Here is a 13,754-nt window from a genome sequence, read left to right on the forward strand (position 1 = left end):
ATGTACATTATTTAAAGGCATAGATACCATATTTCGCATTAGCCTTTTGTGTTTTCTAACCGTGAGTTTTTGCATGATTAACAGTAGGCTATACTAAGAAACTATAATAAGCGGGTTAACCCTGTGTTTAATGACTGTTATTTTAAAAGGCTGTGTATTAATAAGCTTTTTCATGTGTTGATTAAAACACACATAATGATGGTAAATATTTCAACCCTATTTCTTATTTAATTTACACAATACCCCAAAAATACTCCCACGTATAGTTCAAATAATTCAAATAAATTATGCACTTCCCCTAGAAAAAACAGCCCACTTTGCCACATTATTGTGGATATATACAAATACTATTCAATCTTTGTTATTTCTGAGTTAGAGAATCTAAATCGCCATTGTTTTCTCTGATAGGCATTTGTTATGTTTAAAGCTCCCATATCATTCCCATTTTACACAAAACTGGATCGGTTTCAAAATGTTGGGCATAAATCTGTGAATAGCCTATTGTTCGTAGTTGATCATTTTGTGCGTTGAAATTGAGTTTGTGATATATTGTATTTTTACTCTTAATTTCTGTATCATTAAAAATGAGTTGAAATGTGATTTAACATTATTTTATGTAGAGATTCAGTAAGTGGAGATTTCGCTTTTGCCAAAGAAAGAAATAAGATGAGACCAAATATCCTTTTTTTATTGTATTTTTATTTTATTTACATAGATGTATATATACGTATAGGCGGGAAGCAAACATCTGCTGTTTTACGCACACGAGGCAGCTTCTGTTTATTTTCATTTAATAGTATACTTGCTCCAATATCAATTGTGCCAAATCTTATGGAGGATTTTAAAACTCTGGTACCAAAACCAGTGAAAGCTCCACCAGGTCCATTTCCTCCAACATAGAATAGACGAATAGCGACTGGTCGTAAAAAATAAACAGACCAGACACACACACACACACTCACAAGAACACACACACGAGCGACAAGTCTACCCGGTCCCCTATTTTCAGAGATCAAGATCATTTTCACACATATGTGGCACAAACACCCTCACAAGATCTGCAAATAAAAAAACAGCAGCATTCCTTTTATATTTCCAACGCTGGGATACAAAAGTATAGGCACCACCCAAGTGAAGCGGGCACAGACTGGCTCGTGAGAATGAACGGTGGAGAAAACAAAATAATAGTAAAAGTTAATGTCCTCCAATAGCTTTCATTGGGACAGGAATTCTCACCCCTCTTCCGCTCTTTTCAAGCGCTCAGACGTCCCTTCAAAGCCTGAATAGCCCGACTGGCAGGATGGCTAGACAGCAACTTTCAACTTGACCTTGGCCTCCAGCCGCGTCTACCTCCTATGTAAAAACACAGGCATTGCTTAGTCCATGGCTCTTTTCCAACTTTGCATATTGTAAACATGTGGGAACTAGTTTGTGAAATAGCATCTTAAACCAGGATGTAACATCCGATTTTCTTTGTTTTTACCTGAAGTAGCCTATATGTAGCTACTAAAAGATCTGCTTGTATATTTGCATCTACAAATTCACGTAGGCCTATATGAAATACATCGACTCATACGGTTAGCAGTTTTTCATCCTTTACATTTGGTGTAGTACGGAAACGTATTCAATACGACGTATAGTGTAGGTCTATATACGCATAAGGGGGTGACATAATTATGTTTAGTTCCTTGTGGATCGTGTGCAACATTGGAACACAATATAATTGTACATTATGTTTGTATAACTGTGAATCTCCTCTTGAAATAGCTGTAGAATGATACTCAGCTCCTGTTGCGATGCAGACAAAGGCTGATCAGTGTGCGTGCGTAAAGGCCATGAGTCTGCTGTGTATATTAGTTATATAATGTAAATAGATTAGTAATACTTTCTTTGTTGACCACCTTTCAATAACCGACTCCTATGTGAGCTTTACACATAATAATAAACCTTTTTAACCACGTAATACAAACATTTTGTATATATACAATCCATTGTGAATAAAATATATGCTACTCTGATGTTTTATTTTTATTTTTAAGGAGTAAAGCACAACATCCATCTGAATTGAATAAGCAACGACAAAAGATAAATCACCTAATAGGTACGGTCACCTTACCTCGCCGCATTTTTCTCCATTTAATTATCTGCACTGGGTGATGTTTACCGTCCTCTTTGCATAGCCCGGTCACGTGGTAACATCTGGGCCAATGACAGCTCAACCTCTGCGCTCTTGTGCGCGTCAGAGTGGCATTACTCTCTGTGAACCAGTATCTCCTTTTCTCAGTCTCAGGGATTTTTAAAAAAGAGCCAGAAGCTTCAATGTTGCATGCCGTGCTATGACAACGTCACTGCTCCTCCGTCCGCGCTGGGTCGACCCCTCGGTAATGTACCTCTACGACAACGGTGGCGGTTCCGATGAAGTGACCAAGAACATGGAGGGTTTTGCTGGTGGCAACTTTGCAGCGAGCCAGTGTAGGAATCTTATGGCGCACCCCGCGTCCCTGGCACCCAGCACGGTTTACTCTTCCAGCGACTTGCCCACCTCTGGTATGAGCGAGCCAGTGAAACAGTGCAGCCCTTGCTCTGCAGCTCAGAATTCCTCCAGCGCCTCTTTGCCTTATGGGTACTTCGGTAGCGGTTACTATCCGTGCAGAATGTCGCATCACAGCAGCATAAAATCTTGCGGAACACAGCCCCCCCTCCGCGTATGGGGAAAAATACATGGATACCTCTGGCTCGGGCGAAGACTTCACCTCTCGGGCAAAGGAATTCGCTTTTTATCCGACCTACACTTCAGGTCCATACCAACCTGTCCCCAGTTACCTGGACGTTCCCGTTGTGCCAACGATCAGCGCGCCTTCAGAGGCCAGGCACGAGACCCTGCTGCCTATGGAGAGCTACCAACCGTGGACTCTCGCAGCCAACGGCTGGAACGGCCAGGTTTACTGCGCCAAGGAGCAGCCTCAACCTGGACACATGTGGAAATCCTCCATGCCAGGTAAGCTTCATAACCCAGTGTCCAGTCTTTACTATAAGCCATCACATACTAGTTTGTTTCCACACAGGAGGCACCTTTTTCAGAATAGGGATTATTAATATCAGTTGTTGTGTGAACCTGGACAACAAACAGCACAACAGATACTCTTGTTGGAATATAATAACTATTATAATGTACGGAAAGTAAAAAATTGTTTATTTTCCTTTAACAAAGGAAGTAAAGATATCATCTCGGCGCAGTGTTTACTGTCCAGATTTTTTTTTAATTCATTTTATTTAAAATAAATAACTCTTTTCACAGAGTAGTCAAGCTTATCTGCCCTATTTTTAGGGATTTTACGCATTATTCTAGAAAGCAAATCTCGAAATGTATTACATTTTAAATCACGAAATGTGTGGCTCTGTTTTCAATATATTTTTTTCAATTATTGAAAGAAACATATTATTTTGAGAGATAAATGTGAAGCTAAACCACTTGTTGTTGAGAAGCAGTTCATAACATTTTGTCTATTTTTTTCCTCAGACGCGGTGTCCCATTCCGGAGGAGAGTCTGGCTCTTATCGACGTGGAAGAAAGAAGCGCGTGCCATACACCAAGGTGCAACTGAAGGAACTTGAGCGCGAGTACGGCGCCAATAAATTTATCACGAAGGACAAAAGGAGGAGGATATCTGCCCAGACCAACCTGTCCGAGAGACAGGTCACTATATGGTTTCAAAACAGACGCGTAAAGGAGAAGAAAGTGGTTCACAAATTGAAACCCACCAGCTAGTTTCTTTTTTCTTTCTACGGACAATATCTGGTGGAGATAAACTACCACACAAACTACCACACACACACACACACACACACACACACACACACACACACACACACACACACACACACACACACACACACACACACACACACACACACGCTTGGACTCATGGATTGGAACAACTGAACTATTTCCTGACTGAATATGATTTGTTCGTATGTTGCCAAATATTTTCATGGAGCTCTTGGATCAACATTTGAGGCCTGTGCAAGATGGACCCTCCATTTCCTGCCACTTGTTTATAAATATTGTTAATGGAGTCAAGTGGAAAAAATATTTAGCAGCAGTATTTGTGATTTCTTTTTTTTTGGCATGCTCACTCTCAACACAGGAAACTGGCCCCAGTTCAGAAAGGTGTGCGCCACCGAACTACACCTTTATCTGCAACTTTAACGAGAGTGATAAAAAAAAAATGCGAAGATTAACAGAAAGACGGTGTTACGGATTTGGACCTTGGGAATGTTAAATATTAATCTCTCTCCTTGCTTCCTTTTTTGTTTAAAACCTACTCACATGCTTAGCTTGTATGAAGTTTAGTTTTATCATATGAACCCGTGCTCTCATTCATATCCGATCCATGGTGCAATTCTTATTATAATGCTTAGATAATCGTTCGGGATATGTGTTCATGAGCTTTTTATGATGTGTGCGTTTTCATGTGGTTGTATATAAAGTAAATTTCGGCATGATATTCTGATTATTTGTGTGTGAGTCCAGTGTTGTTTAAGTCCTTCCCAATAAAATATGGACTTTGTTGAATTTGATCCAGGTTATGTTTTTATTGCATGGCACTGTAGTCATAGCTTGGTGTTACTTTTTCATCTTTTGGAAGACGTTCTCCTCCATTATCGCTAAAACAGTCTTGTAGGCCATACTCCAACTGCATGTGGCGAATATGGTTTGAATAGTAAACTTGTCTCGTACAGTCTTTGCTGGGTTTGTAGCAGCTCCCTTTAGCCGGAATTAGGCCACTAATACATTTCAAATGTATTTTTGCAAGTCCAATATTTGTCATGTGTAGTAGATTTCTGCTGGCTCTGGGAAAAGAGGAAATAGCCTAAGTCAGTTGAAGCTGATCTGTGTTGAAATATAGGCTAACATCGCCATCTAGCGGCGACTTTGTGAGATACTCTGGTGGATTATCAGTGGTCAAATAATCAAATACTGAGTATAAACCCGTACTGGAAAAACAAATGTAATATTATAAATAATATTTATAATACAATTATTTCATTTTCATTTAATTTCTCCAAAATAAATAAATAATTATTCATTTACTTTGACAGAGACAGCAGCCGCAATAATCAGACACAGTTGGACGTTGCCGGAAACAACTTTATTTTAATAATTTTGTATATAAAATACAAACTATAATCAATCACCTTTCTCACTTTTGGTGAGAGTGAGACATGTATATTTTCTGTACAACAAATATGTTTTATTACATATTTAAATGATTGATAAGAGGTTAAGGTTTGAGGCAGGGTGTAACTTGTGTGTATGGCTATTTTTCTCCCAACGTTATTCTTCGTGCTTCCGTTTCATTCATAAATACAAAAAAAAGGTGAAATCCATAGGTTACTTTTTAAATCCCATGCAGTCAATCTTTTATATTTATATATTGTAAAATATTTACATGGCCTTTGAGTCGTTTGTGGTAACTGATATGCAGCTATTTTGCGCTGAACGTTGGTGTATTTGTATCTACGCTATGTGTCTGCATTTTGATCAGTGAAATACATATTGATTTGTCTGCTTTATTCCCTAAATGGTCACTGCAGTAAACGACATTCAGGCGACAGGTTCCAAACGGTGCGTGTCCATCTACTTTGTAAAAGGCGACACATTTACATGCGTTTTAAGTTCTAAACATGAGTGCAACTTTTTATATTGGTAAATACATTTCAGAATGCAATATAAATAATTGTATTTCTATTATTATAATTGTTCATTTTTTCTTGCCTTTCTGTGATTGTTGGATTAATCCGGAACAAGCTAAATCTGAAGGCCTGTAGTCGAAAAGGTACTCTCGGTCACGAACATTATTTCCATGTTTTTTGTATTTTATTCAATATTAATTTGGTGTAGTTTTTGGATGATTAAGACAATGTTTATGAAACGATGTGTGCTGTATCAACATAGGGTTATATTTGAGACATTATTCTAAGATTCGTTGGCAGTTTACAAAAACTAAATGTTTGTGCTGCGTGTTTATTGCGTCCTCAGTCCTTCGTATTGTTCATTATAACGTAGCAGGCCTACTATAGCGTCTGCATATTTACATTTTAAAGTAGTTTCCGTTTTGAGTGACTAAGAGTATTGCAACTTCCCACCATGCTTGTTTTGGCTGAATTGATAAATATGATTCAGTCTTACTGGCAGTCAAATGTCAGGCATGAAACCAAACTCCTCCTCGTCCAGCGCGCCAGCTCCTTCGGCTTTCCCACCTGTTAGTGTGACATGTCTGTTTAGTTTTTGTACATTTAAACATGTTTGTTTATGCATTATGTATTGTCTCAATATTTGTTAAGCACATAGGCAATGTGGATGACTCTCATAAGGCTTACCCATGTGTTACTTACCCCAATAAGGGAAAGCTCATGGGTTACACAGACACGAAGCTTATGTAGCCTATATGTTGTATGTATTTATTTTTGTCCTTTTTTTAGTAGCTTTACTCACTAAAAGATTTACGAGACAGATTTAATGTGTTCTCTCAAATTCAGAATGTAGGCTACATTCTTTATAAATCCTCCTCCCGAACCAGGGTGCTGAATTTGTATAATAATAATAACATAATGTCTAGTATTATTATTATATTAATAATAATAATGTTAGTAATAGTGTTAGTTTGAGTGATGATTAAATCATTTGTGGTTAATTTTAGCCAGATATATGCCATATATTTTTGTTTGTAATTTATATTTATCGTTTTATCTTAATGGGCGTTGTTTTCAAATTTGAATTATTACTTCTAATATAAAATCTGTTGCAACAGTTATTGCAACTCAAATTGTATTAACCTTTCTTAAAAAAAGGGAAAATCTCCAGCTTCAACATTAATTACTTTGGGGTTATTCACACTATCTACTACAGGCTGGACAGTGGGATATTCTAATATAGTTAGTAGTCCGATATCTAGTGTTTACGATATGCTCATAGCCAGCTGGCTAATGCAGAGAGTCACCACAGTAATGTGAAACCGTACGTCCTCGAGCACAGACTGCTGCGTCGCCCTGCTCTCACGTCCTCTGACGTAGGCACGGCGGGGCGCACACGTGGTATGCAATAAACTCAAAGATAGGAGAAGAGTAAGATGTCTGACTGCGAAGAGTAGTTTGTAGTCCCAAAAACCCAAGGAGCGGAAGAGCTAAGGCTAAAGAGCGGAAGTGTACAGCGAGGCAGCTCATTGGCTGAGAGGAAGCATAGGAGCGTTTGATTGGCTTGCTGAGAACCAAAACAAGCCTTTGAGTCCCGCCTCCTCCCTGACGCATAACGTGACAGACCAAAGAAAGCTGGCAGCACGATGCTCCGCCTCTCCTCTCCTCACATGAGCCTTCAGGCTGTGGCAGGAGGAACAGGGAAGATCACTGCGCAAAAATAGAGTTCTGCTGCCACACTAAGGCAAAACTAGTGAATTACATTTAATATCGTTAGCTACTTAAATGGGTTCGGTGGGTTTAAGTAATTATTTCAAGATAAAATAATCAAAGGAGGAAGACACCATTTAAGTAAATAATAATAGTTCTGATAACTGTGCAAAACTTGAGTTCTTCCATCACTCTAAGGCAAAACAAGTGAATTACAGTTAACAGTTCATTAGCTTCTGAAATGGGTTCAATTAACCTATTATTTGCTTTATTACTGCAGGCCAATTCATCATTTACTTTACAAACAAATAGGCGAAGGATGAAAAAGTAAAAAATAAATAATCGTTTTATTTAGGGACATTCAAAAAATACAAAATATCAATGAACCAAAGCCTGAACCATGTACACAACTTGCTTTTTTAAGAGATACATGTTATGTTTCTTCAGATAAATTGAAAATACGATTGTGCATCCTCATCCAAGGTTTGTAGGATTTAAATAACACACACTGTTTATTCAAATAAACCGTTACCGTGTGGTGTTTTCAAAGCAATGAATGAATCAAATTGATCACATATCTATATGATGGACCACATGTTCAATAAGCAGGCCTGTGTGGCCTTCTCCTGCCTGTCAGACGTGGTTGAACACAGACAGGGCCATCACTGGGCTTTGCTCTTTACATTGACCTTCGCTGTCGCTGTGCGTAATTGTGGTTGGGCCTGCAACCTTCACTCACTCAACAATATGGCTCTGGTCAAGCTTGAAAGCACGAGTTTGGAGGATAATCTCGTAATACACCACAAAGACCAGAGCAGACATACATTTATCCGAGACCGTGACAGCGGTCAAATAGAAGCACTTGACCGAGATTATGCGAAAGCCTCAGTCGGCGCCTTTTTCCTCCACAGACGAGGTTTCACTGTCTTGATCTCATGTGGTTTGAAATAGAAATTGCAAATCATTTACTGTATTCATTTGTGAAGGGGGGTAGCCTACTATGTTTTTAAAGGAAAGATACACAGTCTGTGTGTGTGTCTGCGTCATGGATAACAGTGGAGGCAATGGGTCTGTTTGCCTTGGGTGGGTTGTGTTTGCCTATACAGAATAATTATATCCCTTCAAGATAAAATGTATCGTACGTTTATTTACATCCGAGAACAAACATACATTTCTAGAAGATATGAGTCCGGTTGAGTGGCAGAAAACATGTTTATATTGAATATTTGTTTATTTTTCGAATACTATTTACAAAAGACGACATGGTAGACAGATATGTGTCTATGAAAACGTTTTAGACACCTCTAAATTAAATCCTTTAAATCCGTATCATGCTTAGACAATGCTGCAATCGAAGTGGATATAGGGGCTACGGTCATTAATTTCTCATGTTTGGTTGTTTTTCTAACTTAAAATAATGATTCAACTATTGAATCTATGTGGTTTTATTTTAAAGAGATAGTAGAAACATTGTGACGATGTGTTGCCTGGCCACCCATATAAATGATAGCCATCTTCAGTTAAGATCTTAGAATGAAGCTACAATAAACAATTTCCCAATTTGTGATGAATAAAGTATTTCTAATATCCAGTTCATTCAGCAAGATGAATTGAGGTTGGGTAATAAAGAGGCGAAACACGTGGCTAAATAATATTCTACTGTGCATTATTTAATAAGAATGTAAACGTTAAAAATGTAGTTCAGTAGTGATGTGTTATTTAAATTCGTCCATTTAATCGAATAATCCTGTTTAGTACGAGTCATATTATGTTTAATCTAAATGATCTATTTGACGCAGACAATTTGCTGCGTGCGTAACCCTTCGGAAAATTCTGAAAAACAACCTGTTTCGGGATATTAAAAAACGTAATGTCATATAGCAAAAATATCAGAAATATCATACTTAGATACAAAGCCTACAAGCGAAGGGTTTCTTTGACTTATGATGGTTTCTCCCAAATGCCAGTTTACCATATGCAGCTGTTAAATATTTTATTTTATATCGTGGGAGATCAAATAGTTAGTCAAATGCAGATGCTGAAGATATATGTCTTAAGTAGCCTTTAGACCATGTTTAAACAATTATTTCAAAATGAAATAATCCAAGGAAAATAATAGAAGTTCGCCTATTCACCATCTTGTTTTCTTTATTCAGATTAGTAAAGTATTTTTTTAGCATGCGCACAAAATGGAGGACTGGAATGTAACTAGACATTACATTTCTAAAGCTCTGAATGGGATTTTTGTTCAACCAATCAATAGAAAATCCGCAACAAACACGAGGATTGCTTGACGCAATAGCCAGTTTGTACATTTTGGGTTCCTTTTTTCCAATTAAATTGAAACCCTTCCATTACACTTACATTTCCGTCTCTTTCTTTACCTTTGTATACTTTTTCTTTGTCAAATGTCATATAATCTCCCACTGAAGTCCAGTTTATGTCCTTTTTGTCCATGCAGGCCTATGCAGGCCTGCTCCTGCAAGCCCATCATCGTGAGTCTCCAACCGGTGAGTCAGATCCTCTCCCGTTGACCGTGGAGTTGCTCAGTTTCCCTTCATGGCCTCTGTGTGGTCCGCCTCTGTCGTCGCCATTGCTATCCCACATATTTGTCACCTGTGGATAAATCAACAGTTGTTTGGTGAATCAGGTTCAAATGTACTGATATATTGGCCTATATATTCCTGCTCGTTCATTTACGCAATTAAGTGCGAGCTCTTGTTTCATGTTTCAGTCTGATGGTTTTATAATCCCCCCCGCATCTGCAGACTCGTATCAATGTAGCCAGCAACTTAACAGCTGAGCCAAGATCATTCAAGTTCAAAAATACTTAAAAATAGTATTGTGTAAATATACACATGCAAAAACGCAAGCAATTGAATTATAAACAGTTATTGGATGTTTTGTCTGAAAATGATCCAGATAACAATAGCTTCGTCCAGTTGTGTTTTGGTTGTACGACCACTGCTCCGTGTACGCAGTGCATTGTACCTCCATGTTTGCAGTTAAATTGTAATGTTTGGTCTTTAAAAGCATGTTTTAGAGTATGTGCATCAAAAGGTCAGTTAGTACCAGTTGTTTGTATACGACTTCCTGTGTATCTTTTCGGCCTCCCCGCTCAGCAAAATAGGATGTTTGTTTTTTTTCATTTTAAGATAAATAACATGGTGAATAGAAGCTTTGAGTTGCAGGTGTGGTGGCCTTTTTTCTGCCATAAAATGAAAACAAAAACAGCCTCTACTAAAGCTTTGGGCTTTTATTTCACTAAAGGTTTAAAACTACAGGAGGTTTCTTTGCAAGACACTGAAAGCGCCCATTTAGTCTGCTTTACAGCCCACAGGCCTACCTGACGTGGCAATGTACTTGCAGATCCTCCCCACACTTGATTGTTTACTTGTTGTCTGACAAGGTTTTATGGCACACGGATTGGCCTGTCTGGATGTCGCTTCTCTTTGAAACCAAATCACTTCACTTCTACTTTCTACTTTAGTAAAAGTCAAAGCTGATTTATTTATTTAATTTGCATATGTTGTTGTTTTACCAGTGAATCCATTGAATTATTGGATTTGAGCGTGTTGTTTAAGTTACGTGCAAGTGTCTCTTTATTTCTTTATGATAGTATTTGTATCTGCGCCAAGGTACGACAACGGTAAGAAAGTTAGAAGGAATTAAGCTCTTATTTTGACTAAATTACCTTTAACGCAGTATCCCTAAGTAGAAACACTATCTGTATCCCGGTATGACATTCATGTTATAGTTGAAAGCAATTTCGTTAATGTTAATATTTGTAGGTTTCCAAAATCTGATCAAAGTCTGAAATAAACAAATTAGTGCCTGTGCGTAAAAGCGCAAAAAGTCAACTTACATTTCAACATGAGGGGTTTTAATGTAAACGATTCTCCCGAAAACTACAAGACGCAAAGGTTAACTATTTAGTGATCTTTTTCCAGTTAAGTTCAAACCTACGAAATGCAGTACATTAAGGGCCTACGTATTTCATTATGCACCATTAAAACGTGGTAAAGTTCATTAGACTTTTCCTCAGCTTAGAGTTACAGGCTCACACTATCGACTAATCGTGTAACCTTAAGCCTGCGTAAATGCAGAAGCAATTAAAGGAACTCCATCCGGGGCACAGAGGGCCCTTTGCTCTCTGAAAAGGACCCTCTCCCTCCCCCGAACTTGAATTCGACCGTACAGACAAAGCTTTGGCTTTGAGGGCTTTTACGCAGAGCCAGACAGCAGTTTGAATGCCCAAAAACATCACAGGGAGCATGGTCAGAGGATTAGGATAGCACATTTAACATTACATCAGCATTTGGTTTTTAATATGTGTCTATTCTAAGAACACTTTTTTTTTTTTTTATTCAATGGTTAGAAATGGGCATATTTATTGTAAAAATAAATCTTACCTTATTACTCTAGACATGATATCTTTGTATGTGGGTGGAAATCCTCAGCTGCTGACTTTGAGTCCGTGTAGGTGGCGACTTCCTAACACGCTTGGCCTGTTTTGTGGTGTCTGTCTGGCCAGGGAGAAAAAAAAAGTGCACCAGAATACTATAGCAGCTATAAAAACGCAGGTCTGTGCAGAGCTGCCTTTGGTTTTCCTGGGCATCCTGTGCTCAATTACAGCTTAAAAGCTTCAGGACAAGTCATAGAATTTGTCTGGATTGACTGAGAGGCGGAGCGTGTGGTCGCAAAGACGCTCGAGTTGTTTGTGCCCCTGCAGTTTATCCACATAAAATGGCCTGCAAGCAGGACTGTGACCAGCAGACTGCCTGTTTTGTTTTTCTGTGTTCGTACACATAGGGAGATAGTTGGTGCTTGCACCGTCTTAGACTGTGTGATATTTTTAAGGTTGTGTTTCACAATTGCAATTAGAACCCTCTTGGTTTCTCATGTGCATATCGGACTGTGGGGCCAGGCCAGCCGCGGCGGTCTTAATCCGAGCTAAGGTCTCTCATTCACAGCACATTAGAGTCAGGTTGCAGCCTCTTCAAATCAAACTCCACGGTGGCCATATAGCAAAGAGCCAGGCAATGTGCTCGGTGACATGTTTACCAAATTAAATTGTAGACATAATTTAATTTAAAAATATTGTGGGTATTTGTTATCCCTATTTGCTTCAAAATATGCCTACTATCTTCAGTGGAACATATATTCCAACATGCAATTCCTGTATGTCAATTTATAGGCTCCATATACTTTGGTTATTCACCATGCAGTTTTTTAACTAAATACCGAAGACAATTCTGCTAGTAAAATTCGAGTTTTAACTGTGAAATACAGCTTCGGATATTTTTAAATCCTGCGCAACATGATCCATTTAGAAAAAAATGTATGCGACTTGGATTTACGCAAATGTGTGTTCAGATGTTTTATGGGAATACATAGAAACAAATAGGGCTTTGATGAAAATTATTATTCATAAAACCATTAAAATGTCGTCTACATTTCTGGAATATGTCTTCTTGCTAAACAACGAACATTTGAATAAATATTGCACTAAAACATAAAGAAATGGCCGTGCGTAAAAGTGGAGCCGGGTCGAGCGTTGCGACTTTTGCAACCATTACATGTTTATATGAGGCAAAACAGAGCAGTAAAACGAGGATAATTTAAAAAAATGAATGTAGTATTCTGAAGGGGTTGTAACATTTGGTTATTCAAGCAGACTGTTTTAATGGATCAAGGAGACGGACTATCAATTCTTGAACATTTTTCTCAGTGAACCGCCAGTCTTTTTTGAGAGGTATAGGTTGGATCCTTCTGTTGTTTATCACAAGTACACAACAAAGTTACAATACTAAAATGTAGTTGTAAATCTGAACGTTACAATTCAAAATACGTGTTTAATGGAGGTTGTACAGGCCAAAACAATTCCATTGTCTAGCTTCATATTACATTTGAACCCTTTAATTCGTGTTCTGTTCACTAAATATTTTAAGAAGATATCTTGTATTTATTTTGTCAGAATTTCAGTTTGTTCTTTGTTATATTGCTACTAACACAAGGCTGTCGCCAGTTGAAACATTAGCCGCTACTTTGAACATGACCCTGATAACCAAATGCCCACTAGGCCAAATGCTATGTTGTAAAACCACCAAATGATGATGACTAAGAGGTTTCTAAAAGCAGGCTTTAAGATAAGATGGTTGTCTCCTTTCTCCAGTCCAGGTCCATGTTATCAAAGCACTTTAATGCTGGTTTAGTTAATGTCAGTGTCAAGTAGGAATGCGACACTTTATCTTGCAGAATACTTTTTGTTTTTCTCTCGTGTTCATCATTTATATTCTAGCAGAGCTAAAACGCTTAAATTACGCACACATTTTATCTGAGCAGATT

The 13,754-nt window shown here is 38.1% G+C and overlaps 1 protein-coding gene across 1 annotated transcript; it reads left to right on the top strand.

Annotated features, from left to right (window-relative positions):
* The first annotated feature begins 2,295 nt into the window (after positions 1-2,295).
* hoxa13a (homeobox A13a) lies at positions 2,296-3,851 on the top strand. The gene is given in 3 exon segments (XM_034124366.1): positions 2,296-2,675; positions 2,677-2,998; positions 3,521-3,851. Coding segments are annotated over 3 exon segments (909 nt in total). The 5' UTR covers positions 2,296-2,336; the 3' UTR covers positions 3,769-3,851.
* Positions 3,852-13,754: the final 9,903 nt, after the last annotated feature.

This window comes from Trematomus bernacchii, unplaced genomic scaffold (assembly GCF_902827165.1).
Source record: "Trematomus bernacchii unplaced genomic scaffold, fTreBer1.1, whole genome shotgun sequence".
NCBI lineage: Eukaryota > Metazoa > Chordata > Actinopteri > Perciformes > Nototheniidae > Trematomus > Trematomus bernacchii.